The sequence below is a fragment of the Rhinopithecus roxellana genome, chromosome 2, assembly GCF_007565055.1.
Source record: "Rhinopithecus roxellana isolate Shanxi Qingling chromosome 2, ASM756505v1, whole genome shotgun sequence".
In the NCBI taxonomy this organism is placed as follows: Eukaryota; Metazoa; Chordata; class Mammalia; order Primates; family Cercopithecidae; genus Rhinopithecus; species Rhinopithecus roxellana.
In genome coordinates, this window is record NC_044550.1 from 180,303,728 (window position 1) to 180,331,204 (window position 27,477).

Consider the following 27,477-nt stretch of genomic DNA (forward strand, 5'->3'; position numbering starts at 1 on the left):
AAGGGGCTCTCCGGAGCCAGAACATAGAGTGAGCCTGAGGCTGGGGTGGCCGGAGCCACGTGAGAGGGACCATGGGTGTGGAACAAGCGTGGATATGAAACAAGTCAGAGAGGCTGTGGCAGGGCAGGCCCAGCTGAGAGGTGAGGGAAGGAGGAGGTGGGAGTCAGGAGGTGGGAAGGCCGAGCTCTCTCCTCCTGGCCTGCTGAAGCCCCTCACCCATCGCCACTCTCCAGCGGCCCCTCCCACACCCCCTCGCTCCCCACCGGCTATCTCTGCAGGGTCCCTCTGATCTCCATCCCAGGCCGGTTCTTTTTCCCACTTCCTGCCATGCCTAGAGGAGCTCATCCTCTCCAGGACCCCCAGCCAGGAGTCTGTGCACGGAGCTTCCGAATGCCTACCCACCATGCAGATTTCCTCTCCGATCCCAGCCCCATATATCAAACCCCACCCCTCCCTCCACTCGGGGGTACCTCAGGAACCTCAGCAGCTCAAACTGACCTCAGCTTCATTTCCCCCAAACCAGTTCTTCCTCCTGCATCCCCATCTCTGCAAAGCACCATCAGCCACCCTTTGACCCAAGCCTGAAACTTAGTATGCTCTTGTATTTCCCCATTTTATTTATTCCCCAGCAAAGCCTCTGAACTGTAACTCCAAGATGTCCTTGACATCTGCCCTCTCCCCTCCAGTTCTCCTACCCTCTGCCCAAGGCCAGGTCACCATGTTATCTCACCTGGTTAACCACCACAGCAGCCACCGGCATATCCCCCTAGGCCCTACCCTGCAGGCAGTCAGAAGTTGGCCAAGGCATCCAACAAAGTGAGACCTGTTCATATGCAGACTGTGAGGGTATGATGGGCCTCTGGGACCTGGACACAGCCCAGGACTACTGGAGCTCAGGATGTGTGGGAGCCACGTCCGCAGGTGAGGATGGGAGTGAGTCTTGAATCCCAGGAGCACCTGGGAGACCCTGAAGGGCCCCAGCAGGAACGAACCTGCAGACCACCTGTGATGTCTTCAAGAGTAGATCTTTCTGGTTGAAGAAAGCAACAAGTAGAATGAAGACCCTTCATATTTCTACAATACTTGCAAATGTTTTGCCTCATTGGGAACTTCAGCACAGAAGAGATTATCTCCAATTTGAAGGTGAGGAGACGGACTTGCCCAAGGCCACATCTCAGTTGGACTCTGCATTCTGGGATCTCTACAGCCCTCAGGGTCACCCAAACATGACCATCACGGGAGTGACTTTTTCCTAAAACACCAAACTAGCCGCTGGAGTGTGTGCTGAACATCCAGCAAGCTGTGTGCGTTCAGCCACAGGGGAAGCACCCGGTGGGAGAATGCTTTCTGCTCGTTCTGACTCACACAGGCTTGGATGAGACACTCTGGGAAGATTCTAATTTCAGATCCGGGGGTGGATGCTGCAGTGTTTGTTCGCCTCCACTGTTTGCCTCTCTGAGCGTCAAAGCCAAGTTGTCTGTACCCTGAGCTGGGCGCATCTGTCTGGCCAGAAGTAGACTGGGCAGTTGGGTTTTAAATAGAAAGGCAAACCCAAATGACACCAATCCTTAGGACTAAACTTGGTAAAGGGCAGACTAAAAGCATACTCCCTGGGACAGAGATTTGTGAATGGAAACCAGAGTTTCTGCAGAGGCGAGTGTGAGCCAGGGCTCTAGCAGAGGCGAGAAGTGGTTTCTGGATGCTGTTTGTTTTTCTTTTTTTTCTTTTAACTTGGAGAGTTGAGAGTTAGGATATGATGAGCTTAGCTGCCAGGCAGACTGGGACATTGGCACCACCTTTTGGAGGAGATGGGTTGGAGCCCTGCTGGAGGAAGATAACGCGGACCAGGGAAGGGAACTTGGCAGCGTCCTGCCGGCCGGGGCAGAGTCACCGCTGGCTCCTGAAGGGCTCAGTCACAGGGATGCTTCTGACAAGCAGGTCCAAGCAGGAGACCAAGTGGGATGCAGGTCAGGGAGGCAGGGAGGTGTGGACTCATTGTGAAGAGCCAGAGAAGGGCATCCAGGCCTCAGCTTCAGGCGGACCCCCTGGCCAGGCAGGGAGGAGGTGGGAGGGCCAGCTCAGCGTCTCCCGGTGTCTGCCCTGTCTCTCTGGGGCATCTTTTTGCACAGTGTCGACTCTGGCCCACCCTGTGTGAGCTGTGTCTCATCTGCAGAAATGCTCCTGATGGACGGCCTCTCCTCGACTTTGGCCCAGCCTGGGTGAGGGGCCCTCTCTGCTCGGGGCTGCCCAGATTAGTACACCTCTCAGACCTACTCGGTGATGTTTCTGTCTGCTGTGATCCCCCCGGGGGGGCAGGAATCCCATGGGGTTCAGCTCCTAGCCCGGGGTTCCGCACATATGGACTGAGTGAGTGAGTCAGTCCCCTCCAGAATGGGCCGAGGGGCCAAGAGGGAAGAAGGAATGGGAGTCCCTCCCTCCCAGCCCCCACTTCCCTCTTCACAGGGTCGGAAATCCATTGCAAAAGCCCTGGACGGACCTGCCGCTGCAGATTTCTGGAAGCCATTTCCAGTCTTTGCGGGGTGGGAGGGATCTCTCTAGACTCTTCCAAGCCTGTTGCATCAGGACCCCCGTGTTGGCCAGCTGCCTTCTGGGCAGGTGCAAGGATACCATTGGCCAAGGTGCGTGTAGAGGTGACACAGACATCAGGGGAGAAAAGTGGTCTGTGCGATCTCCTACCGGGCACACAGGTTCTCTGGCCTCAGTTTTCCCACCTGAGAAATGGGCATAATCACACCTACCTAGCAGGTATGCTGTGAATATTTAATAAAATAAGGGACTCGCCTGACCCTGTGTCTGCCCCCGACCATGTGCTGGGCCCCGTAAGCTGTGTACCCATTTCTTAGAATTAGTCTTCGAATAACTGGCCGTTACTCATATGAATCTGTCAAGCATTTCTCTTTACCATGTTTTAGAATGTCGCCTCTAATTTCGAAAAACCAGCCTCCTGGGCCCCCAGAACCCAGTGCAGGTACCATATGTCTCCCCCAGAATAGTAAGTGGTAAAAATACACCATTTAAAATAGAGGCTGGTTCCCGATTTGGAGGAACCACTGCCAGCTCCGCCTGGCACGATGCTAATTGATTTGTTTTCTTTGCTCCAATAATCTTTTCCTGTCAGCACCTTCCTCTCCTCCTTCTTTCCTGGCTCACTCTCCCAACTCCGCACCAAAAATAACCCCGGCCCAGATTGCCGGGCCCCAGGTTGGAATCACTTCCTCGGGCCGCTCGCCTCTGTGAGAGCCCTGTGGACTGTGCTGAAAGGGGCTGTGATGGAGAAGCAAGCCCTGTACCCAGAGCCCCCCTGGCTGTATGTGAATAATGCCAATGCCCACTCATTGGGATCACAGTGCTGGGGGAAATGGCAGTGCTGAAGACATGAGCACTGCCAGGCTGGGAGGCTGGCAGCAGAAACAGACCCACCAGAAGGACACCAGGGCCACCAGGCTGTAGCCTGTGTATGCACAAGATGCTGGAGGGGGCAGAGGAAGGAGTGGAATAACTCCCTATCATAGAGGGCTTCCCGGAAGAGGCGAGCTTTGAAATGAGTCTTGCAGAACAGGGTGCTCGACAAGCAGATAACAAGGGGAAGGGCATCTTATCATCAAAACAGGCTCACATGCGTAAATGAGAAGCATTTGGGTTGGTTGACGTTGTTCAGAATTTTGTACTCAGAAAATCTGAAAGAAGCTATTTTGATTTGATCACACATGGATTTTGTGTCATTTTGAAAAGTGAAGGTTTGGTTCTGAGTCACCAGTGGCAGGGGTGAGGGTGTCTTGGTCCCACTGTGCATTCCACACAGAGGGAACAGTACACACACGAGTGGTTGTCAGGATGTAAACGGCCTCCACTAACTGGAGACACACAAGGAGTTTGCCGTGGCTGATGCCAGGAGCCTGAATGGTGGGAGGGGAGGCTGGAGGAGAGGCAGGGCAGGGACCTCCATCTACTTGCCTTTGGGGTCATGCTGTCCTCTCTGCCTGAAGCCCCGTCCCCCAGGTCTACCAGTCAAATTTCTGTCCATTTTTCAGGGCTCAGCTGGGTGTCACCACCTCCAGGAAGGCCTCCTACCTGCCTTTGTACCTGCCCAACACCTGGGTGCCATTTTCCTTCTTCTGTGCTCCTGCAGAGCCCCGCGTTTACCTGAATCCTTGCTTGGACCATGTGGTTTTGCAATGTGGAAGAATGAATGAATGAATGAATGAGCCTTTATTCATGTGCAAAGCTTTGAGTGGTGAAGATGAATAAGGGGATGAGCTTTTTTCTATGAGATTTGCTCTCCAGGCTACTTAAATGTTCATAAGGGCTGTTTTCCTCCCAGAGGCGAAAAGCTAACACACAATTCCCTCAGGGGTCGCAGACTGAGATGGCATTGCTCATTCGCTCATTCCTGCACGCACTCCTTCATGTGTCCATCGGGTAGGATTAACAGCCAGCTCCATGTCAGTCCTGTTTTGCTCGAGGTACAAAAATGGCACACGGGCCAGTGAGGATGGTGGACACATAGTTGCCTCGTAAGAACATTTGAAGAGCTGTATCATGGAAAAAGCGCTTTAATGAGGGAATTTGGGCTTCCCTGGCCAAATGGCACAGACGTGTGGGTCAATGTTGAAAGGATGATGAATGAGCCAAGAAGTCCTGAGGACTTCCTTCCTTTTTCCTGGTTATCCGGGGAATCCGTGTGCAGTGTGTGCAGAACCTTGGGAGGGGCAGGCCAGACTCCGTGGCTCACGCCTTAATCCCAGCACTTTGGGAGGCCAAGGTGGGTGGATCACCTGAGGTCAGGAGTTCTTGACTAGCCTGGCCGACATGGTGAAACCCCATCTGTACTAAAAATACAAAAATTAGCCAGGTGTGGTGGCGGGCGTCTGTAATTCCTGCTACTCAGGAGGCTGAGGCAAAAGAATCGCTTGAACCTGGGAGGCAGAGGTTATGGTGAGCCGAGATTGTGCCGCTGCACTCCAGCCTGGGCAACAGAGCGAGACTCTGTCTCAAAAAAAACAAGAAGAAGAACCTTGGGAAGGAGAAGGATGATGAGGGTGTGTCATAGAGACACAAGGCCCAGCTGAAAGGGCTCCCTGAGGCCAGAGCTGGAGCTGTTTGAGCAACAAAATATCAGAACAGTCTGCAATTACAACTGAAGTATAAAATAAATATTTATAAGCTCATAGTGATATAAATAAATGATTGAATGAGTAAATAATGGAGGGGAAGAGAAAAACGTCTCCCATGCTAATGAATTCCAAATCATAGATGTGGCTCTTCCATCTTCGAGGAGGAGGGTAACTCCCACCCCTCAAGCGTGGGCTGTGCGTGGTGACTTCCTTCCAAGAGGACAGTGCAGAAAGGAGAAGAGTGACTCCACCAGGGAGGGCCTGACATGCAGGACCCTGGCTGGGAAGGAAGGGCAGTGCCATCGGTGACAAGTCTGCTGACGGCCAGCGCTTGGTCTGATGTACCTCACTCACCCCTGCAGCCTTCCTCCCAAGAACCCACAACCCCATCTGATGCCCAGAAAATCATCAGACAGACCCACGTTCAGAGGCATCCTCCAGCGTGCCTGGCCAGCCCTCCTCAGAGCTCACAAGGTCATCCAACACAAGCAAAGTGCCCAAACTGTCGCAGCCTAAGATGTACCGTGGTGTCCTAGGACAGGATCCTGGGACAGGAAAAGGAAATACTGGTGGAAGCTGAACAAAGCATGGCGTTTGGAGAACATTAACTTGCTGATGCTGGCATCCTCCTTGTGGTGAATGTCCCAGGCTAATGCAAGGTGTTAATAACAGGGGAACTGCGCATGGCATAGACAGGAACTGTGAGGCTCAGCTAAAATGCCCCATCCTGTATGGAAGCATCCTGCAGTGTGTGGCGAAGAACAGGGCTCTGGAGTCAAACACTCGGCTCCTGACCTCGGCTCTATCCTGACCATCTGTGTGACCTCCCTGTGTCTCACTGTCCCTGTCTAGCAAGCAGGAACTCGCTCGGCTATCTCTGCAACTTTTCTGTAAATCTGAAACTATTCTATCAAAGTAAAAAAGTAAATTCCTTCTAGCTCCAACACTTAAGACCAATCATTCTTACATCCCACCAAGCTGCCTTCCATTCTTGTTTCTGGCCATTCCCCATTGATAAAAATATACCTACTTACCCACTCACTCATCATTAACAGAATCCTAACAGACCGCATTATCACCGTGTCAATGTGGTACGTACAGTAAGTGTACTTCCTTGTAATTTTGCACCCTGCTGTTTTTCACGAGCACATAAGCTCCCCAGTCGTTACGTGTTCTTTGCCAACATTATTATGTAATTGAAGGCTCCCCTCAGTTCTTCCTTGTTTGTTTGTTTTTTTCCTACGGATAAACCACACCAAGAGGCACAGCTCTGAGCACACACCTTCGTCTGCATTTTGGGGGCCAAAGTCGTCCAAGGAATCGCTCTCCACGGAGGCCACGTTGTTCTCCGTCAGGCCCTTGGTGTGCGGGGAGAGCAGGGTTTCGTGTTAGCAGAGATTAGTGACCGTAGCTGGGAAGTTCATGAAGGTTTCCCTGGAAAGAAAGAATCTATGGGATCACCATTCATTCACTTAAAGGCAGGCACCCCAGGCAGCCTATTGATTTTGGCTCCGTGAGTTAACTGTCTTCTGGAGATATTCTGGGGTCTGGCAAGACCACCGTAGTCGCCCCGTGCCATTGCCCACTGCCCTCCCCAGGAAAGCTGTGCTCATCTTCAGCAGGGCTGGTCCTACCCAGCCCCACGCGAGGCCCAGCTTAAACACCCCATCCTGCATGGGCGCACCCTGCAGTGTGTGGCTAAGAACAGGGCTCTGGAGTCAAACGCTTGGCTCCAAAGGGAGACTTCCTTTGGGACTGGCTTTGGGTCCCCTGTTAGGATGAGAACCATGTCCAATACAGCCACAACTGCTCTCCTGCCTCACCCCATACCTGCAGTGCCCAGTGCCTGGGTAAGCCAGGACTGTACATGTTTGTTGAATGAGGGAATGAATGAATGAATGAGGGAATGAATGAATGAATGAATGAGGGAAGGAAGGAAGGAAGGAAGGAAGGAAGGAAGGAAGGAAGGAAGGAAGGAAGGAAGGAACAAACGAACAGTGTGTGCTTGTAGGATCAGAGCGAGGGGTGCACACTCAGTCTCTGGGTAACCTGGTTCAAATTCCATGGCTGTGTGATCTCAGGTAAGTTTTGTCTGCTGCCTTGTCTGCCAATTGCAAAACAAAATGGCCCCGGGGCCACCTGTGAGTGTCTGGGTGTCTGTCATTCTGAATGTAGAGATGCGATGTCCCGAATCTGACCAAGCCACCAAACCCAGCTGGGATAAGGGCATCTCCTCCTAAATGACCCACTCCTGTGTGGGCCCCTTTGAAAACCTAAACCAGGCCATCCCTCCCTTCATCACACCTCCCTAGAGACCTCCCGCCCCAAATAACAGGATCCCTGGTTGGCAGAGCTCTTGTGTGTGTTTCCTGGGGTTGCTATTGCAAAGACCCACAAACTAGGGGGCTGAAAACAGCAGCAACATATCCTCTGATGGGATGGATACTGGGAGTCCAAGGTGTTGGCCAGGCTGGTACCTTCTAGGGGCTCAGAAGGACTCTTCATTCTGTGCTACTCCCAGTATCCCGAGCTGCCGGCAGTTCATGGCCGTGGTGACGTCCGGGTGCATCCCCTGTCTCTGTGCCTCTCCCAGCGTCCCGGGCTGCCGGCAATTCATGGCCTTGGTGACATCCAGGTGCATCCCCCGTCTCTGCCTGTGTGTCACCTTCTCTCTGCGTCCCTACCTACCCTCTCCATATAAGGACACCAGTCATTGAATTTAGGGTTTACCCTAAATCCAGATGGCCTCATCCTGAGATGCTTAGTCACATCTCCAAAGACCCTATTTCCAAATAAGATCACAGTCCCAGGTGCTGGGGGTAGGGATGTTGACAAATCTTTGTGGGGTCACCATACAACCCACTGTACCACTGTCCGAGGCTTTGCAGACCCAACCCCTGGCTGCTGCTCCAGCCCCATGTCTGCCTCCCACTCAGTTCCCTTCATCAGCCCCTCGGGCCTGCCCCTGAGTTCCCCGGGGACCCCCAGCTCAGTAATCTCTGCTGAAGGTAGTGGGCCCCCCCCAGTCACTCCCTCCCCGTCCATCCCTGGTCCTGCTTTGGGGCAGTTTTCCCTGAAACAGAATTTTAGACAGAGTTTTTGAGTGCTCACCTGTCTTGGCTCTCGGGAATGGATTCGAATTCATGGCAGAGGCCGTGAACCCTTCATTTACAGTGGAGTCTCAGTGCCCAGAACAGTGCCCTGCACTCCATGAATGAATGAATGAATGAATGAATGAATGAATGAATGAATGGCTATGATTAGCACTGAGCCAGCTGGGTTTGGGGGAAACCTGCCATTTCTGCAGCACCCCCTCCCTGGCTTGTGGGGGGCCCCCAGCCCAGGCACTCATGAATGAATAAATGAGTGAATGAATGAATGCCTAAATGTATGGCTACAGTTAGGCTGAGACGGTTGAGTTGGGGGTGGACCCGCCATTTCTGGGCACCCCTCCCTGGTGTAAGGAGAAGCTTGACCCAGGCACTCCATGAATGAATAAATGAATGAGTGAATGGCTATGATTTGCATTGAGCCGGCCGGGTTGAGAGTGGACCCACTATTTCTGGGCACCCCTTCCTGGTGTGTGGAGAAACCCGGCCCAGGCACCCCATGAATGAATAGACGGATGAGTGAATGGCTGTGATTCATGCTGAGCCGGTCAGGTTGGGGGTGGACCCGCCATTTCTGGACATCTCCTCCCTGGTGTACAGGAGTGAGAGGCTGGTCCCGAGACTCCATGAATGGATGGCTGTAGTTAGGCTGAGCTGGCTGGGCTGCGGGCGGGCCCGCCATTTCTGGGCACTCCTCCCTGGTGTCAGGGGTTAGAGGGGAGAGGCACACCCAGTCCAGGCCTCACAACCCCCTTTCAGATGTTGGGGGAGAGGCGCACCTGGCCCCGGCCTCACAACCCGCTTTGTGTTTCAGGTCATCCTTGTCAGCTCCTCACTCAGTGACCGGGACCAGAGCCTATTCCTCAGTGCGGACGAAGGCGCCACCTTCCAGAAGCAGCCCATTCCCTTCTTCGTGGATACTCTGATTTTCCACCCTAAGGAGGAGGACAAGGTGCTCGCCTACACAAAGGAGAGCAAGGTAAGCTGTACGGATGCCTCTCGCCTGGCGTGTGGGGCTGGGGTCTGCTTGACCCACCTGGAGGCGAGTGCCCCCTTGGAGCAGACCCAGAACCCCTGGGCTGGCTGCAGAGGAGCCTCCAGGGGCTGGGGGCTGGGATGCCAGACCCCGCCATTGCCCTCTCCTTGGTGCCCTCTCAAGGGACCGTGCCCACTTGGCTGTGCTGTGGGAGCTGAGTGAAGTGGTCAGGTGGACAGTGCACCGGGCTCAGAGGCTCAAGAGAGGAACCAGTGAGTAGCAGGCGATTAGGATCATGCCACTCGCCATCCCTCTCTGCACACCAGTCCCAAGGGCCTTTCTCCACTTCCGGAACATTCCGCACACTCTCATCACACTGCACTAGGCCTTTCCCTCAGTCTGGAATGCTCTTCTACCCTCGCCGAGAGCAGTGACTTGTTCTTCCCCAAATCAGCGTCTCCTCCTCTGGGAGCTGTGTCCGTGGGGCTCAGCAGGGAACTGAGGCCTTTTCCCTGGGTGAGTGGGAGAGTGGCAGTCCAGCCTGGTGGGGAGCACTGGGCTGCATCTGCAGGGAGGGGTTCACCTGGGTTCTGAGGCTGGGGAGGGAGAGGGCCCAGGGGCTGGGGAGGGCCCAGTAGGAAAGGACTGGAGGAAAGGACTTTGTTCCTTTCCTGCAGCCGTGGGAACAGATGGCCACAGGCTGTGGTTTAAGCAACAGAAACTTATTCTCTCACAATTCTGGAGGCCCCCATTCCAAAACCAGCATCGCTGGGCCAAGATCAAGGTGTCAGTGGGGCCGTGCTCCACCTGGACTCTAGGGAGGAGTCCAACCCTGCCTCTTCCAGCTGCTGGCAGCTGCCAGTATCTCCTGGCTGTGGCCGCACCTCCATACCTTCAGGTTCCAAATCTCCTCTGCCCCATCTCCACACTGCCTGCTGTGTGTGTGTGTGTGTGTGTGTGTGTGTGTGTGTGTGTGCACCCATGTATGTGAATGCATATGAGTGTGTGGGTGGGTGTGAGACTGTGAGTGTGAACGTATGAGTGTATGTGGATGTGAACGTGTATGTGAGTGTGTGGGTATGTGTGTGGGTGAGGTGTTTGAGTGTGAGAGTGAGTGTGAGGGTGTATTTGAGTGTGTTGTGGGTGTGAGTTAGGGTGTGTGTGTGATTGTATGAGTGTGTGTAGGGTGTGGGTGTGTGCATGAACGTGTATGTGAGTTTGTGGGTGTGTGGGTGTGTTTGTAAGAATGTGTGAGTGTGGGTGTGAATGTGAGTGTGGGTGTGGGTGTTAGTGCATGTGCGTGTGAGTGTGAAAGTGCGTGTGTGGGGTGTGTGTGTGAGAGAAGCTATGGGAACATGTGTGTTTGTGTGAGTGTAGATGAGTGTGTGGCGGTGTGTATGAGCGTGTGGGTGTGAGAACCTATGTGAACGTGTGTGAGTGTGTGAGGGTGTGTGAGTGTGTGGGGGTGTGTGAGAGAGCCTATGTGAGCGTGTATGTTTGCATGAGTGTACATGAGCATGTGTGGGTGCATGTTTGTGTGAGTGTATGTGGACGTGTGTGGGTGTGTGTGAATCTTTCTCTGCTCCTACTTTCTGTAAGGACTCAGGGGCTTTCGTTTAGGGCCCACTCAGGTAGCCTGGGGTGATCTTCACATCTGAAGACCTCAGCAATCCCATCTGCAGGCTCCCTTTCTGCCCTGTGAGTTAATGGTCCCAGGTTCTAAGGATTAGGACGTGGATACCTTTTAGGGGCCACTCTGAACTTAGCACCTCTGCCCAACAGGAGGTGTGGGCTCCACAGTTGCAGGAAGGGTCCCAGTAGGAGGCCTGGCTCTGGGTAGAGCAACTGAGCCAAACTGTGGCTGAACAGTCAGGGAATGAGAGGAATAGCACATGCCTCTCTCTCTCCAATGCACTGAGGCTTCCCACAGGCAGAATCCAATCAGAGGCTAGAGGAAAGAGGCTGTGGATCTGTCTACACAGGTCAGTCTCAGGGCCAGAGAAGGGAGGATCTGTCTACGTAAGTCAGCTCCCAGGGTCAGAGAAGGGTTGGAAAGAGACAGCATGGACCTGGAAGGCAAACACAAGCTGCCCAAATCGGCAGCCTTCCCTGTGCCACCCAAGGTCAGCTTGAGCCCCAGTATTTCACACTCTTCCATATTCCTGTGCTTCTCTTTCTCAACACTGATCACAATGGGTATCTATTAGTCCGTTTTCACACTGCTATAAAGAACTACCTGAAACTGATTAATTTATGAAGAAAGAGGTTTAATTGACTCAAAGTTCCGCGTGGGTGGGGAGGCCTCAGGAAATTTACAGTCACAGTGGGAGGCAAAGGGGAAGCAGGCGTCATCTTCACAAGGCATCAGGAGAGAGAGAGCACAAGTTGGGAAATGCAAAATACTTTTAAACCATCAGATCTCGTGGGAACTCACTCATTATCACACAACAACGGCAGGGCAGAAACTGCTCCCATGATCCAATCACCTCCCACCAGGTTCCTCCCTCCACATGTGGGGATTACAATTTGAGATGAGATTTGGGTGAGAACACAGAGCCAAACCATGTCAGGAAACTATATATTTGTGCAATCATTTGGTTATTGCCTACACCCAATACATACACTTGGGGTAAGCTCCTTGAGGGCAGGGAATGTGTCTGGTCTTTTTCACCATTTTAATCTAAAGTGCCTGCCTGGGCTGAAAATATTAGTTGGATGGACAGATCGAGGATGGGTGGGTGGATGGATGGGTGGAGGGATGGACAGATGAATGAATGGATGAATAGATGTATAGATGATGGGTGGATGGATGGATGGATGGATGGATGGATGGATGGATGGATGAATAAATGAATGGATGGGGATGGATGGATGAATGGATAAATGGATGGATGGGTATGGATAGATGGATAGATGGATGGGTGGGTAGGTAGATGATGGATAGATAAATGGATGATGGATGGATGGATGGATGGGTGGATGGGGATGGATGGATGGATGGATGGATGGATGGATGAGTGATGGATGGGTGGATAGGTGGATGGATGGATGGATGGTGGGTGGATGAATGGATGTATTGATGATGGATGGTGGGTGGATGGATGGATGGATGATGGATGAATGGATGATGGAAGGATGGATGGATGGATGAGTGGAAGGATGGATGAGTGGATGGGTGGATGGGAATGAATGGATGGAAAGGTGGGTGGGTGGATGGATGGGGATGGATGGATAGGTGGACAGATGGATGGGTGGACAGATAGATGGGTGGATAGATAGTTGATGGATGGATGTATGGATGGATGGTGGATGGATGGGTGGATGGTGGACGGATGGGTGATGGATGGGTAGACGGATGGGTGGACAGATAGATGGGTGGATGGATAGATGATGGATGGACGGATGGATGGATGGATGGTGGATGGATGGGTGGATGGTGGACAGATGGGTGATGGATGGATGGGTAGACAGATGGGTGGACAGATAGATGGGTGGATGGATAGATGATGGATGGAAGGATGGATGGTGGATGGATGGGTGGATGGTGGATGGATGGGTGATGGATGGATGGCAGACTGTTGGTTAGATGAATGAATGATAAATTTCTACCAACAGGGACTGTCCAGGTCAGGGACCTCCAAATGGAAATTCCTGGCTGTCCTTTGCCATGGCTGTCGACAGGACCTGGCCTCCTTGCCAAGGTCTGGTCTTCCCTGACTGGCGTCCCTGCATTTCTCAGCCTCCTGGGCTGCCTCTTTGCTCCTGGCACCTTCCTTGGTGATAGCTTGTGTTTCTGGGTATTAATAGCACTACTTAGCCTTCCATGTAATTAGACTAAAGCACAATCAAGGAGACTTATTTTCCCGCAGAAATTGACTGCATTGCAATTGCTCTTTAATTTATGGTGCCCTGAAAAATTAATGGAGCTGAAATCTCAGTTATTTGCTTTGGTTCTTTTCTGTGACGATAAGAAAAGAAAAGGGGAAGAAAAAGGCTTAGTTGCAGTTGTAAAAGGAATGAGGAATTTGAGTAAATTAATAACAATGACAACAGGGCTTTAGTTTTTGAGGGGCTATGCGGTTTTTCAAAGCTCTAATTCCCAAGAAGTAGGGTGGTGTGGTGGAACAACACCAGCCTTGACTCCAACACATCTGGTGTGTTAGGCAGGTATCTGCAACAATCATACTGAGTAACACACAGCCCCAAGCCTCAATGGCTTACAGAAACAAGCATTATTTCTTCTTCCTGGGGCTCTGTGGGTTGCCCGGCGGCTCTGCTAGGCTTTGCTGGGATTGGCTATATGAGGCTCCTGGTTAATGGTGGAGTTCACGTCCCCATAGGACTCTTATGCTGAGAGCAGGCTATTCTCATGATGGGGGGCAGAGGCTCCAGGGGTTGCAGAGCAAACCACATGAGCAGCTTTAGCGTAACAGCTCTGACCTGGAACACATCACATCTGCTCACACAGCATCGGCCAAAGCAAGTCACATGCCAAGCTCAGAGTCAATCGAGTGGACACAATTGCTCCATTCCAAGGGTTGCAGATTTGTGCAAAGCCAAAGGCTTGCCTCCCTTTCCTTCCCTACCTCTTCCTTCCCAGATATCAGCCCTGCCTCCAGAAAACACCTATCCACCTACCCTCAGTGTGCCCTGTTCCATGACTTTACAATGCCTCCCTTATCCTCGTTATGATTTGGGTCACTCTGAGGCTACTTTACTTGGAGCCTGGACAGCCTTCCTGGGTGACAGCATAGTATGCATTTCTTCCAAGGCTCAGCCAACTGCAGTAGGTCCTTGGGATTGGTAGGACGTGAGAGCCCAGCAGTCCCTTCCCATGCCAGCTTCCTGGGGGCTGCTGACATGAAACTGACCAGCCTGTTTCCTCTGTGCTTGGTCCTCAGACCTGCTTGCCGAAGCAGAACCCTGGGCACTTACTTCTAAAAGCATAAACTCACTTCTATATTTTCTTGGATTTTATTCCCCGTCAAGCACTTCTGCTTCCCAGCACTGTGAGAAATTGATCTGAGCCCAGGATTGCCTTTCGGAAACTTAGTAAGGCAGAGAAGATACCTTTGGGTAGGCAATCAGGGAAGACTTCCTGGAGGAGGAATGTTCAAACAGGGTCTTAAAGAATGGATCAGAATGTATCTTTATTTTTAATACATCTTCAGAGCAATAAAGATGATCACCTATGACAAGAAAAAGAAAAACCCTCACAGTCCCCCAGCCTTAAGTAAAGCAGTGTTTGCATTGATCCATATTAAAGAAATAGTAGAAAGTGCTGGCAGTGGGTGTGAGGAGAGCCCTAATATGGAGTGAACAGAGGTGCAGCCTTCGCATTGGCTGCTGTGAATATCAGCAGGTTCATGAGCTGCCCAGCAGAGCTACAAGCTTCGACACCACATTGATGGCTCACTCTGACCTCAGACTTCAGAACAGGGAGGAGATTGGGCATCTCTTGAGTAACAGAACAATTCTCTCAGCAATGAGAAGCCCTCACTCAGCATGTGTTCATTTTGCTCTAAGAATTTTCATCTGCTGGGGCTCAGGGCAGGAACAATACTCCCCTCTGGATATGTAAGCAGAAAAGGGATTTAACAGGAGGGATCAGTGCTTTCTAAATTATTGGGAGATAGGGAGGGGGTTTTAGACTGGACCCCCCTCCCCAGGATGCCTCCTGAAAGCCTGTGGTGTAGACCCACCAGGAAGCTTCTACCTCTGCCTGTCAGGAAGGTGGGGACCAGAACCTCCCAGACTTAGCAAGCTCAAAAACATGTGATTGGTGCAGCTGATGTTGCCATTGCTACAGCCTGCACCTAGTAACTTCCACAAAGCCAGTGACTGGATACCAGAATGTGGAGTCCAGCTGCTGCCTTCACCACCACCACCTCTCCACCCTCCAGAGCTGGAGGGTGGACATAGCAGCATGTCCTTTGACCTTGCTGGCAGCAGACATGACCCAGTGGGGCAGGAAAAAGCCTCTGCCTCACATTCACCTTCCAAACCTAGCACAAGTGCACCCACCTGACCCAGAAATCTAGCTGCAAGGGAGTCCATGCAATGCTGGGCTGCGACTTTGAGGCCTCTGCAGTGCAACAAGGCACCCTGGAGTGAGGGATGAAAGCATGTTGCTGGGTGCGGTGGCTCATGCCTGTAATCCCAGCACTTTGGGAGGCCGAGGCGGGAGGATCACAAGGTCAGGAGATCGAGACCATGGTGAAACCCCATCTCTACTAAAAATACAAAAAATTAGCCAGGCGCAGTGGCGGGTGCCTATAGTCCCAGCTACTCAGGAGGCTGAGGTAGGAGAATGGCATAAACCCGGGAGGCGGAGCTTGCAGTGAGCTGAGATCCGGCCACTGCACTCCAGCCTGGGTGACAGAGCCAGACTCCGTCTCAAAAAAAAAAAAAAAGAAAGCATGTTGAGTGCCACCAATCACGTCCAACTCCCACTAACAGTCCAGGGCAGACTCAAAGAACCTCCAGAAACCATGGGAGACACTGGCACACTCTTCTGTGTGCCCTTCCTGGGCCCTCAAGCTGCTCCTTTCCCTCCCTCCTGTCCTGCTTCACTCTGACTTTTTATCTTTTTATCTTTATATGACAGTAGGAGGCGTGTCCTCGCTTACCACCTCTACTGCTTTCTGAGGTGTCGAGGGATGAAATTCACCCTTCCACAGGATGTACCCATGCAGGTTTCAGCTGCGGTGACTGGGCTGTCCCAGATGTGTTTTTTCTTGTTTATTTGCTGGTGTTTGTCTTTTCTTAAGCAGAAATGTTCTATTTCTGCAGCAATTGATGGTGGATAGTAAAAGCGCCTCCCAGGAGAGTGAGTTTGAAAGGCTTCATAAAGCTCCAAGGCAGGTGTCATAAACACAAGCGCATGAGGCAATGATGACAATGATAATGCCATCCATTAATGTGGAGGCTTTATTGCCTTGCCCACAGGAACCCATGGTAATGACTCACTTTTTATGCATGTATTGACTGTGGGTATGAGCAGTGCCTTCCCGATTTGCAGATGGGTAAATTGAGCCATGAGATAGAAGGGTGCCTGGCCTGAGTCACTCAGATGACACAGAGAAAGGGCTGGAGGTGACCAGCCATCCTTCTTGAAGGCAGGGGTGACTCCTCAGCCCCTGGTACAGTCCTGTGAGCTCAAGTCTGTGAGATGGGAATTGCTGACATAAGGGAGTGCTGTGTTACCTTGAGTAACTTACCTAACCTCTCTGAGCTTCAATTCATTTGTCAAAAGGGAAAACTGCCATCTTATGAGTGTGTTTGTGAATGTGTACATGCATGTGTGTGTGTACATGTGTGTATGTGTTCGTGTGTGTATGTGTGAGTGTGAAGTGAGGCGGCATTCAATAAGCACAGCTCAGTGCCTGGCTCCATGAAAGGCCGCAGCTGCTTCCAGCCTCTCTCACTGAGGCCGAGACAGAAAAAGAAGTACAACAAATGGCTGGAGCTGCAGGTATTTATTGAACACATACTGCATGCAGGCACTGCTCCACAAGCTTAGTAAAGACTCCTTGCCCTCATGAAGCTTATGTTCTAGGGGATGAACACTTTCTTTAAAAAGTCCTTTCTGAATAGACAAGGTGATGGCTTCTTACCACAGCTGTGTGCCAGTGAAGCTCCATTTACAAACCCAGGCGACAGCCCGTGGTTTGCTGACACCTGCTCCAGGGTGTATGGCTCACCATCTCTGTGTACCACTGTCTCTGGCTGCCTTCCTGCTCCCCAGGCCATGGTGAGTGGTTGCTACAGAGACCACACGGCCCCCGTGGCTGAAAATATTTACTACCTGGCCCTTTACAGAGCGCATTTACCAGCCCCTGCCCTAGAGTCAAACGTGATCTTTCAGTCAGCAAATGGGCCTTGTACACCCGGCAGCCATGGATTCGGGGCTACCACTGGGGCCTCAGGTGAGCGAGGCAGGTGTGTGCCCGCGAGCTGTGAGCGGCTTAGCAGAGGAACAGGAGATAAACGCCCAGGACGCAAGGAAGTCAGCAAACAGCTATGCAGGCATGAGCTCCCCACAGTGCACACGGGGCTGGCAGGCTGGGGACAGCGCCCCCAAGATGCAGGCAGCTGAGCTGGAGCTGGAACTGGACTGGGAGGACTTCAGGGGTGGGGGTGAAAGGTGTGCCTCCATACGGCTGGATTGTGTCCCCCAAAATTCCTGTGTTGAAGTTCTAACCCCTGGTACGAAAGAATGTGGCCACATTCGGAGATAGGGCCCTTAAGTAAACATTAGACTATTAGGGTGGGCTCCAATCCATTTGACTGGTATCCTTATAAGAAGAGATCAGGACACAGACAGCCGGGAGTGGTGTCGCACACCGATACTCCCAGGCAGGAAGATCGATTGAGCCCAGGAGTTTCAGGGCTGCAGAGAGATACAGTTGCACCACTGCATTCCAGCCTGCGTGACGGAGCAAGGCTCTGTTTCAAAAACTCAAAAACGACACCAAAAAAAAGACAGGCAGAGGGAAGACCACATAAAGGCGAGGGAGAAGGTGGCGTTTGCAAGCCGAGGAGGGAGAAACCAACCCTGCCAATACCTTGATCTTGGACTTCTGGCCTCAGAACGGTGTGCGAATCTGTTTCTGTGGTTTAAGCCACACCCTCTGGGTTATGTGGTTATGGAAGCCCGCGTCGGCTAATACAGTATCCCGTGTGAAGAGAACATCCTGGACAAAAGCCCAGGGCAGGAGGCACATGTGTGTTTTGGGATCGGGGTGCATCCTGTCGGGGGAGTGTGACTTACGCTACACCAGAGGGGGTTTACTGGAAACAGGGCCCAGGGCAATCACTCAGGGCCTCGGCTGTCAGGCCGGGTGACCCAGACTCTTACCTGCAGAGATGTGGAGCTGGGAATGAGGCTGCCCTGAAAAACAGGAGGTAGTCAGGCGATGAGAGGAAAGTAGGGATGTTACAGGCAGAGGGCATGGTTTACACAAAGGCCTGGAGGCGAGAGAGCGAAAAAGCAGATTTAGATCACAGTGCGTAGTTCAATAGAGCCGAAGCTCAGGGTGGGAGGAAGCTGGGGAAGGGGCCCCCATTCCAAATGGCTGGACTCGGGCAACCGTGGGAGTGGGGTTAGCTGGGGTTTGATGGGCTGAGCAAGACAGACTCTCAACCTCTTTCTTTAAGACAATTTAGCAATCGTGGGTGCTTTCTCCAAGCGGGTGGTGGCAAAGGAGGGTGGCCTAGCAAAGTGAACTCCCAGGCTTGTTGAAGAGAGAGATGATTTCACTCGTGGTACCTGGAACGCAAAATATTGCCGGACAACCACACAGACAGCCGCCTTTCTCATCGCTCACGGTCAGGGTCACGGGCGCAGCCTTCATCCCTGAAGATGCCGTGGAGGCACCTTTGCCGGGACAGTTCCATGATGCAGGGCCCTGTCTGCTTTTCTCCAGCAGCGGGGAAGAGGGAGGGAGGGGACATTTGCTGCAATTGCACTTGCGACAGTGGTGGGGTCTGTAGTTTTCAAGGTGAGCTCAGGAATTCATCCACTGTTGGTAAGAGAATAAAGGCTGTGTGAGGAAGATCCAGTTCTGATGTGGACGAGGAGGGCAGGGGGGTCGCCAGCCACCCAGGGTTTGCTACTTTTCACACCTGCAGTCTCCTGGCCGTGGTTCCTTGGGCAACATCCTGGCCAGTCTTGCAGTGGGCTCAGCCCTCGGCTGGTTCTTCTGATCTGCTCATCCGCGGGGACCCTGCCATGGGCAGCCCTGCATGAGTGCTCCAGGTGTGTTCATCTCGGCTCTGAAGCGTGAACCGTGGCAAAGCCTTGCTGCTACAGGACCAGCTAATTGGCAGCTTGAGCATTTGAGCTTCACTGCGGTTGCTTTCATAGTGTCTCATTGCTGAAGTTTCCGAGATGGGAGACTGGGGGAGGCAGGAGCAGCCGAGGTGGGGTGGGGAAGTGGGGTGGCCTGAGATGGGATGCGGTGCCAGCCCCTGAGGGCTCTGCTTACAGCGGGACAGGTGGGGTGGTGGGCACCTCTGGGATTATGGTTGGAGGACCTGGTGGATGGTGGGAAGGAGGGAGGACATTTATTGAGACCAAAGAGGAGGAGGAGGAAGACATGGAGGCTGGGGGAGCAGGGCTGGTTAAGACAGGAGCCAGCTCCAGCTGGGCCCTGCTAAGCTGGGGGTGGTGCAGGGAGGAAGTGACGTGGAGAGGGTGTCAAGGAATCAGGGGTCATCAGGGCAGAAATGGGGCCTGAGTCACTTCCTGGGAGGAGAGGATCCTGGAAGGGGGATGTGTGGCATGAGCCTCAAAGTGGGCCTCATGCCGCCCCCAGGCAGCAGCGACCTCAGAACTAAGACCCGGCCTTCCTCTGCCTGGGAGTATTTGTAGAGGGCCTCCTAGGTTTCAGGAGCTGGGGCAACCGCTGGGAACAAAACAGACCAGCCCCTGCCCTTGCAGGGCCTCCTTTCTAGATGAAGATGGTGGTGCAGAGCAGGTGATGAGGCATGCGTTAGAAACTGCTGGGTCTACTGAGGGCAGGCGGGGAGTGAGGGGGCTGCCAAGGGGCTTGGCTTCTGCATGGTGGGAGAGCCCAGAATGTGAGCTTGGGCCTGCCATGGTGGAGGAAGAGAGGCTAGAAACCAGGGACAGGCACCAGGGCAGCCCTGGGGAGCGATGGGAGTGGACTAGGAGACACAGGATGTCCTGGATCTGAGGAGCTGGAGGCCAGAGAACCAGGGTTCTGAGCATAGCACGAGGGGACAAGCCCGGGGATCCCTCCCCAAGTCCCAGCTGGCGCTGGCGCTGGCACCAGGACATGAGGGTGCGGTGGACAAAGACACTGCAGCCCCGTCCTCTCTGGCACCTGGGCCCTAGGCACAGACTCTGACTTCACAGACAGAGCTCTAACCCTGGCTTTGCAATAGAAGGAGCAGGGGCTCTGAGCCAGTGGCCTTAGCAATGCCTGATCCAGAGGGTGACTTTAAACTGTGTCTTGAACACCGGCTGGGGATGAGGAAAGGCATTCCAGGCAGAGGGCACAGCAGGTGCAGATGCTCAGAGGACCCTGGGCACACATTAGCGCCACGAGTGTGAGTGAGCCCCGAGCCGAGTGTGCCTGGGGTGGGGGCATGCAGGGAGTGAGCAGGATGGCAGCCAGAGGGGGGTCCGACGGCCTCGGGAGAGCTGTGTAATCACGTGAGGGCGTGGGCTTTTGTGGAGGCCACGCCTCTCCTGGAAGGTCTGCGTGGAGAGTGGCAGGACCAGGTGTACTCTGCAGCTGCAGGACCAAGAGCTGGGAGCAGGGGTCCATGGAGACGGTGTGGCCCAGCTGGACCATGGCCCTGGGTGGAGAGGGGTGCAGCATGCAGCTGGTACAGGGTACACAACTGCGTCTGAAGCATGGTGACTTGTTAAACATGGCAGCAGGAAGGCGAGGACAAGAACCCAGAGAGGAAAAGGCCCTGGGCACTGGGCTTGGAGGCTGGGTCAGGAGCAGAGGGTGATTAGGCCCAGGTGGGCTTCCAGGAAGAGGGGGCACACCTGCCTGTGCTGAAAGACAGGGCTGCACAGGGTTGGGCTTGATGACCTCTTTCCCTTCTGAGATTCTGCACATCCTTCTTTGATGAACAGCAGTGGCGGCAGCGGTGTCTGCAGCAGCAGTGACATCCGTGATGTCATTTGTTCCTCATAACATAGCATCCATGACAAGGACATGTGGGAACAGAAAAGGAGCACGTGGCACAGAAGAAGTCAGTCGTGCCAGCCCTCGGGGCCAGCAGATGTGGCCTCTGATCCTGGCCGCTATTAGTGTGAATGTTGTGCCCATTATGCAGATGGAGAATCTGGGTGGAGTGGCTGACTTGAGCCTTCCTTCCTTCCTGGGCCAGTGATGGAAATTGCTGTGCTCAAATGATTCATTCTAGACAGACCCTGATCACAGAAGGAATAAAGAGAAGTGCGTTCAAACCACAGATCATTCAAGTGCGGGTCTGACAGCGGGTGACCCTGGGCGAATCACTCAGTTGCTGCGAGCCTCCATCTTCCGTCTGCATGAGGTATTTTTAGAAGCATCTACTTCCTAGCGATGTTGTGGGGGCGCCTTGAGAGGCAAAGGGCCCGGCTGGTGCTCACACGTGGAGCGGATCCTGCTATTATGGCTGTTATCAGGCAGTAATCACGACAGAAAGTGCCGTGTGCATGGCAAGTGCAACCGCTTTGCCGCGTGCCTGGATGATCCCACAACATCCCTCAAAGTAGGAGGCCGATTCCCGTTTTAAGAAGTGGTGAAACTGAGGCTCGGAACAGCATTGGAACGCACGCAGGGTCTCCCTCTGTGTACGGTGGGTGCTAGTGGAGCCAGGCCTGCTGGAGCCCAAGAACCCTAGACTCACAGACTCTCCCCTTTGAAACGCTACAGCTGGGGCATCATTTTATAGATGGGGAAACTGAGGCAAGGAACGGACTCAGCGGCCATGACACGGAGGCAGATGCCAGCTCCGCAGACCTGGATCCCCGCTTCCCTGTCCAGCCCTCTCTCCCCTCCCAGCCCAGCCCAGCCCAGCCCAGCCCAGCCTGCCTCTTCCATCAGCCACACCTGTGCGGCGGCCAGTGCCCTCTCCTGGCCCACACCTGAATCTGCAACAAAACACGGTGAGCTCTGAGCTTTGCTTCAATAACAAGGATTTCAGCGTAAGATGCTACTGGGGTGCAAAGGATCCCCTAAACCCCACGTGGTCCATCCCCCCCTGATAAATGCAGTGTGGGCCGTATTGCACCAGTACAGCCCCTACCCCCAGAAGGGCAGCTGGCAAAAACATAACGCAAATCAAAGATGAACTGGGGACATCAGTTATAGAATCACTGGCCCAGCCCCAATGTCTGTGTTCACTCATCACCTGGGAGTTAGGGATGAAACGTATTGAAATGCAAATGAACACTGAGCCAGAGTCGGAGGAGAGGCAAGGGAAAAGGAACAGAGTCTCCTGTTGTCCAGGACGGGGAAAGGCAAACGCGTGTTGTGGATGGACTGCGTGTCAGACACGGGCTAGACTCTTCCAAAGCACGTGATCCAGTTGATTCATCCCGACCTTCTGAGTGAGGATGAGGATTGTCAGCCAGTTTAGGCCTGCCCAGGTAGCTGGTTCCAGGTGAGGATGGGAGCCCAGGCTTCCTGGCATTGGTGTTAGATGTCCTGGCCACTCTGGAGAGAGAAGAGGAGGTCAGACTGGCTCCAGGAGGCCCCTCTGCCATCCCGTTCATCTCCTCCAGAGTGAGCAGAGGCGTTTCCCAGTTGCTGTGCCAGGCCCCTGTTGACTCCAGCAGGGATGGCACTGTGCCCAAGAGGCCACAGAAGAGACCCAGAAACAGTGAATGAGACACAGGGTTGATTGGAAGAAGTTACATGCAGGGACAGTCTGGTGGCAGTGGGCTGGACAGGAGAGCTGCTCCCATTTGTAAGAAGCCTGCAGTTTATGTAGCTTTTTCCCTCCGCACCCTCCCCTAGCAACCTCCACCCAGCCCAGAACAGAGGAACTCTACCCCTGCAGGGCCTGCATTCCAAGGCATGGGCCGGGGCCTGTTCCTCATGGGTAAGGGCTGAGTCTTGGGGTTGACCACTCCCGGATTCCTTAGCTGGGAATTCGGAAGGCACATTCTTCTTAGGCCATGGGATCACTCTCAGGGTGTGCTTCAGTGACAGCTGTCACGTGCCCCTGCCATACACCAGGGAGGGAAGCTCTTGCCGCCTGCTTAAAACCCTTCTCTAACTCCCCAGCCCTAAGGGATGAAGTCAGAGCTCTGTCCCCTCCCCCAGCATCAGCCTAGCCTGCTGGTGACACTGGCCTTGGCACCATGGGGGGCCGGCACCCTGAAGCCAGCCCCACTGTGTGCTCAGCGCCTCTGGCTGCAGGGCCTGTGTTCGGTTGTTCCCTCCTCCTGGAATGGCCTCTGGCTTCCTCTGGCTGCCGAAACCCCCACAACCCTCAGATGCTGGCCTGATGCCAGTCAGTGGGGGAAGAAACTAGAGGCCCATCCAGAACTTCCACCGGGGGAATTGAACACAGGAGGCACTGGAAGGGCTGGAGCAGCACGCAAGGAAGGCAGGTCCACCAGGAGTGACTGCACACACAGCAGCTGCCACCCCAGGCTGCAGGGCCCAGGTGGCCCCGGCACAGTCACAGCTCCTGACCCCTGGGCCCCTGCCTGTCCTGGTGGACCTGTCCCGGCTCTCCTGTGTCAGATGACACATAGGACCCTGCCTGCTCTTGGCCTCTGGAGTGTGGCAGCTGCCTATGGCGCCCATCATGGTCATGGGCAGCTACACACCCAGCACCACCGCCTCGGAGAGCACCCCTGCTCGCTGAGCTCCAGTGGAGGGAGAAAAGGAAGATCTTTTCCCACCCATCTCAAGGTTCATGGCTGAGGCCTCCATTGCAAAAGACAGGAGCCAGACAGAAGCACAACAAATTCATGTAATTTACGTCTCCTGTGACATGGGAGTGTTCGAAATGAAGACCCAAAGAGACAGGACGTTCGTGCTTTATGCTTAGGTTTGATGGACAGGGGCTGGTCCTGGAGAAGTGCAATGGGAGGGAAAGGGGTGTGATCAGATGAGGGGCAGCGGGGAAGGGAGTGGGGCTTAGCAAAGCTGTGTGTCCAGTGTCTTCTCAGCCTCCTGGTGCGGCATTCCTTCCCTGGGCCTCGAGCAGGACACCTGTCACATGAGGGTCTTCCGGGAGAGGGTGGGAGGAGGTCGGGGGATGCCCTTCCTCGGTTTAGGGGCTGTTTCAGGGAAGAAAGGGGAGGGAACGGAGAACAGGCTTCCTGCTTCTGCTGTTTTCTCAGTTTCCAAGATGCCACATTTGGGGTAGCATTTCCAGCACCCATAGCCAGTTTCTCCTATGGAGAATGGAGCTATGAAGTCCCACCCCCCTGGCATGGTGGGGCTTGGTGTGGCCAAGAGGAGCGTCCTGATAGAGATGTCCTCGCCACCCCACACGCCGCTATGCCGGAGAGCTGGCTTCCCTCCTGCCAGAGCAGATCTTGGCTCCCTCCAGGACTGTCTCTTCCATGAAGGAGGGGGAGGCCCTTTCCCAAGGGCCATCATGGAAAGGGGAGAAGCTCTGGGCCTTGCCCGTGGCCCTGGCAACTTCACCTGGCATTTCCAAAACTCATAGCTTGATCAAGGTCCTGCCTCACATGAGATCCCCAGGCCAGAGCCCTGGCTGTGAACCCGAGGACCAGCTGGCCCCTTCCCTTCTCCCCAGGCCTGGGGCACTGACCCGAGGACCCCGTGGCTCCATACACTCCTCCCAGGCCTGGGACACTGACCCGAGGACGCCCCTGTCCCTGCTCACTCCTCTCAGGTCTAGGAGTAGGCTCCCTGAGTATCCCTGGCCCTGTCCACTCCTCCCAGGTCTAGGGCACAGACCTGAGTACCCCTGGCCCCATTCACTCCTCCCAGGTTCCAGGGCACAGATCCAAGGACCTTCTCACCCTCTTTGCTCTGCTCACCCTCAGAGGACCTGTCGAGCTGCCTGCACAGGCCTCTCTCAAGCCCTGTCCTCCTCTCCATCCTCCTGCCGCCCCCAGCTGGGCCCAGGCCTGGCCTCCTCCGGGCTCCCTGCCTCCACCCACGGCCTCGCGTGTGGGCTCTCTGAAACACTGTCTGACCACGGAGCCCCTGAGCGCCTCATCTTATCCAGTCTTGGCCGGTGGTTTTGGGTAGGGCCAGCTGTGTCATTTGCGGGGTGCAGTGCAAAGTGAAAAATGTTGACCATCAGGTAAAGTGCTTTTCCTTTCTTCTGTGCTCTCTCTCTGGGCCTGTCACCATATTCTTTATGAGCCATTTAATATTGTGCTCCCCGGCTCACAGGGACACCCTCCCAGGCCCCCAGGGCTGGCCTCAAGACAGTGCTCAGGGCGCCCACCCCTGCCCCTTCCTGGGCCCAGGCCTGGCCCTGGCACTCACCAGGGACAAGGACCGTGGTGGTCACTGTGTGGAGATAGGACCATGGGCACAGGCAGCTGAGAACCCATCCCGAGGCCACAGGGCTGGAGAGGAAGCCCAGGCCATCAGCACTACACATGCTCTCTTGACCCCTCAGCCTTCACTTCCAAACCTCCAGTTAAAGACAAATTATTAAGAAGTTCAAGTCGGCGGCTGCAGAGAATTAAGCCCCAGGAGTGGGGCCCTTCTGAGCAAGGTCCCTGGGCTGTGGCACTGGTCACACGCTGTGAGGGCGGCCCTGGTGTCAGGCCCCAGCCCACCTGCACCTGCACTGACCCCTGCAGCAGATGCCACACCCCTGCCCGGGGCCACTGCTGTGTCCTGTTCTGCCGTCCATTCACTGCTCCAGCCCTGGTGACACGTGGCTCCTTCCTCTCAAACGCCCTTCCTCGCATCCTCACACAGGATTATAAAGTCCCTCCCAGCTTTGAGGCTCAGACGCACCTCCTCTGTGAGATCCCTCTGGATTTCATCCTGGAGAGCCTCATCTCCCGGGTCCTGCCAGCTGGACTGGGGACAGGAATGGTTCCTCCTGGAGGCAGTGGGGTTTGGTCTGTACCCCAACATGAGCACAGCGCCTCCACGTGTCCGCTGGACAAGGCCGACTTCTCCTGGGGGATCCACTGTGTCAGGGACATCTCCGTCTCTCAGAAGCAGCTTATTCCTGACGTCCTGACCAAGTTTTTGTTTCTCCTTTTTTTGCCCTAAAGCTCTACGTGTCATCTGACTTGGGGAAAAAGTGGACACTTCTGCAAGAGCGAGTGACCAAAGACCACGTGTTCTGGTGAGAGCACTGCCCCACCTTGAACCCGTGGGGCCCGCAGCTCCGGTGAGAGCACTTACCCCGAACCCGTGGGGCCCGCAGCTCCATTGAGACCACTGCCCCACCCCAAACCTGTGGAGCCTGCAACTCCAGTGAGAGCACTTCCCTACCCCAAACCTGTGGGGCCCGCAGCTCCGGTGAGAGCACTTCCCCCAAATCCTTGGGAGCCCCACAGGGGCCCGCAGCCCCCTTTCCTCCTCTGGACCCTCCCCAGCCCGGGACTGGGTCCCCGCCGTCCACTGCCTCTGTCTGCAGCCCCATACCCTCCTCCTCCCAGGGGACCCCCCTAGTCGTTCTTCCTGCTCTGCAGTGGGTGGTATCAGAAATGGTAGTGTCCAGGGGTTGGTGTCCCTCAGGCCACGTTTTTGCTCACGAACCAGCTATGTGGCCCTGTGCCACTGCTGTTCCCTCCCCGGGCCTCACAGCCTCCCCAGTGGAGAGAGGTGCTGATGTACACATGTTCCCGGCCCACCACTCTATGCTCCCCACCCAACCCCAGGCCCCAACTCAGCCCCTGACTAACAGACCCCGTGGGTGCTGACCCGGCCTGCCCCGGCCCTGCTCTCCTGTTTATCCACGCCTGGGCTCCCCTCCCATTGCTCAACCTGTCACCCTTCCTGGCGCCTGCTGGGTGCCAATGAGCAGGATAAGTTTGGGGTCGTGCCCCAGACAAGCCCCCACCCCAGGGAGCCAGACCAGAGAAAGAAGACCCCCATCCCAGGCGAAGAGCCACTGGGGCCTCTGAGTTCAGACGGTGGGTACTGGCCTCTCGAGGGCATCCTCAGGGGAGCCTCTCAGTGTGCCACCTGGGCAGCACCCCAGCCTCACGGCACGGGGGGCACTCGGCTTTCCTTGAGAAATGTCTGTGGAATGTGTCCATGAGGGCTGTGGAAAAGGAGGGCTTGCCCGAGGTCGCAGGCGGCAGCGCGGGGCCAGGAGCCAGTGCAGCTGCTCAGAGCTCAAGCTTGCGCCTCTCCTGCTGGGGCCACGGCCCGTCCTTCTGGTCACACTGCCTTTCCAGACGCACACTACTCCTTCATGTGCTGATTCCACGGCATCCCTCTTTCTTGTGTGTGTACACACACACACACACACACACAGTGCTAGCCTTTCTCTTATCCCACGTGTGGAACAGACCCCTGCACAGGCTCCTGCACAGGCCACAGCCCAGTCTCTCCAACAGAAAAACACATGGAAAGGGCTTCCTACCCGTCCCGAGGGCACAGGGCTGGAGAGGGAACCCGGGCTATCAGCCCTATATATGCTCTCTTGCCCCCTCAGCCTTCCCTTCCAAAGCTCCAATTAAAGACAAAATTATTAAGAAGTTCAAGTTGCTGGCTGCAGAGTGGGCAAGGGCCGTTTGTAATGTCACGCAGACCGTGGCAGGAGACTGGCGTCCTGGCCACCCCACAGGCTGAAAGAAGGCTTTTTCCTCTGG

The 27,477-nt window shown here is 54.5% G+C and overlaps 1 protein-coding gene across 6 annotated transcripts in view; it reads left to right on the forward strand.

The window, feature by feature from the left end:
- Nucleotides 1–27,477, forward strand: part of SORCS2 (sortilin related VPS10 domain containing receptor 2) — a 550,766-nt gene that overhangs the window by 437,561 nt on the left and 85,728 nt on the right. For all 6 annotated transcript variants that reach the window (XM_030924965.1, XM_030924973.1, XM_030924972.1 and 3 more), the window contains exons 4-5: nt 9,060–9,224; nt 25,927–26,000. In XM_030924965.1, the coding sequence (XP_030780825.1) occupies nt 9,060–9,224; nt 25,927–26,000 (239 nt within the window). The remainder of the gene's footprint in view (nt 1–9,059; nt 9,225–25,926; nt 26,001–27,477) is intronic.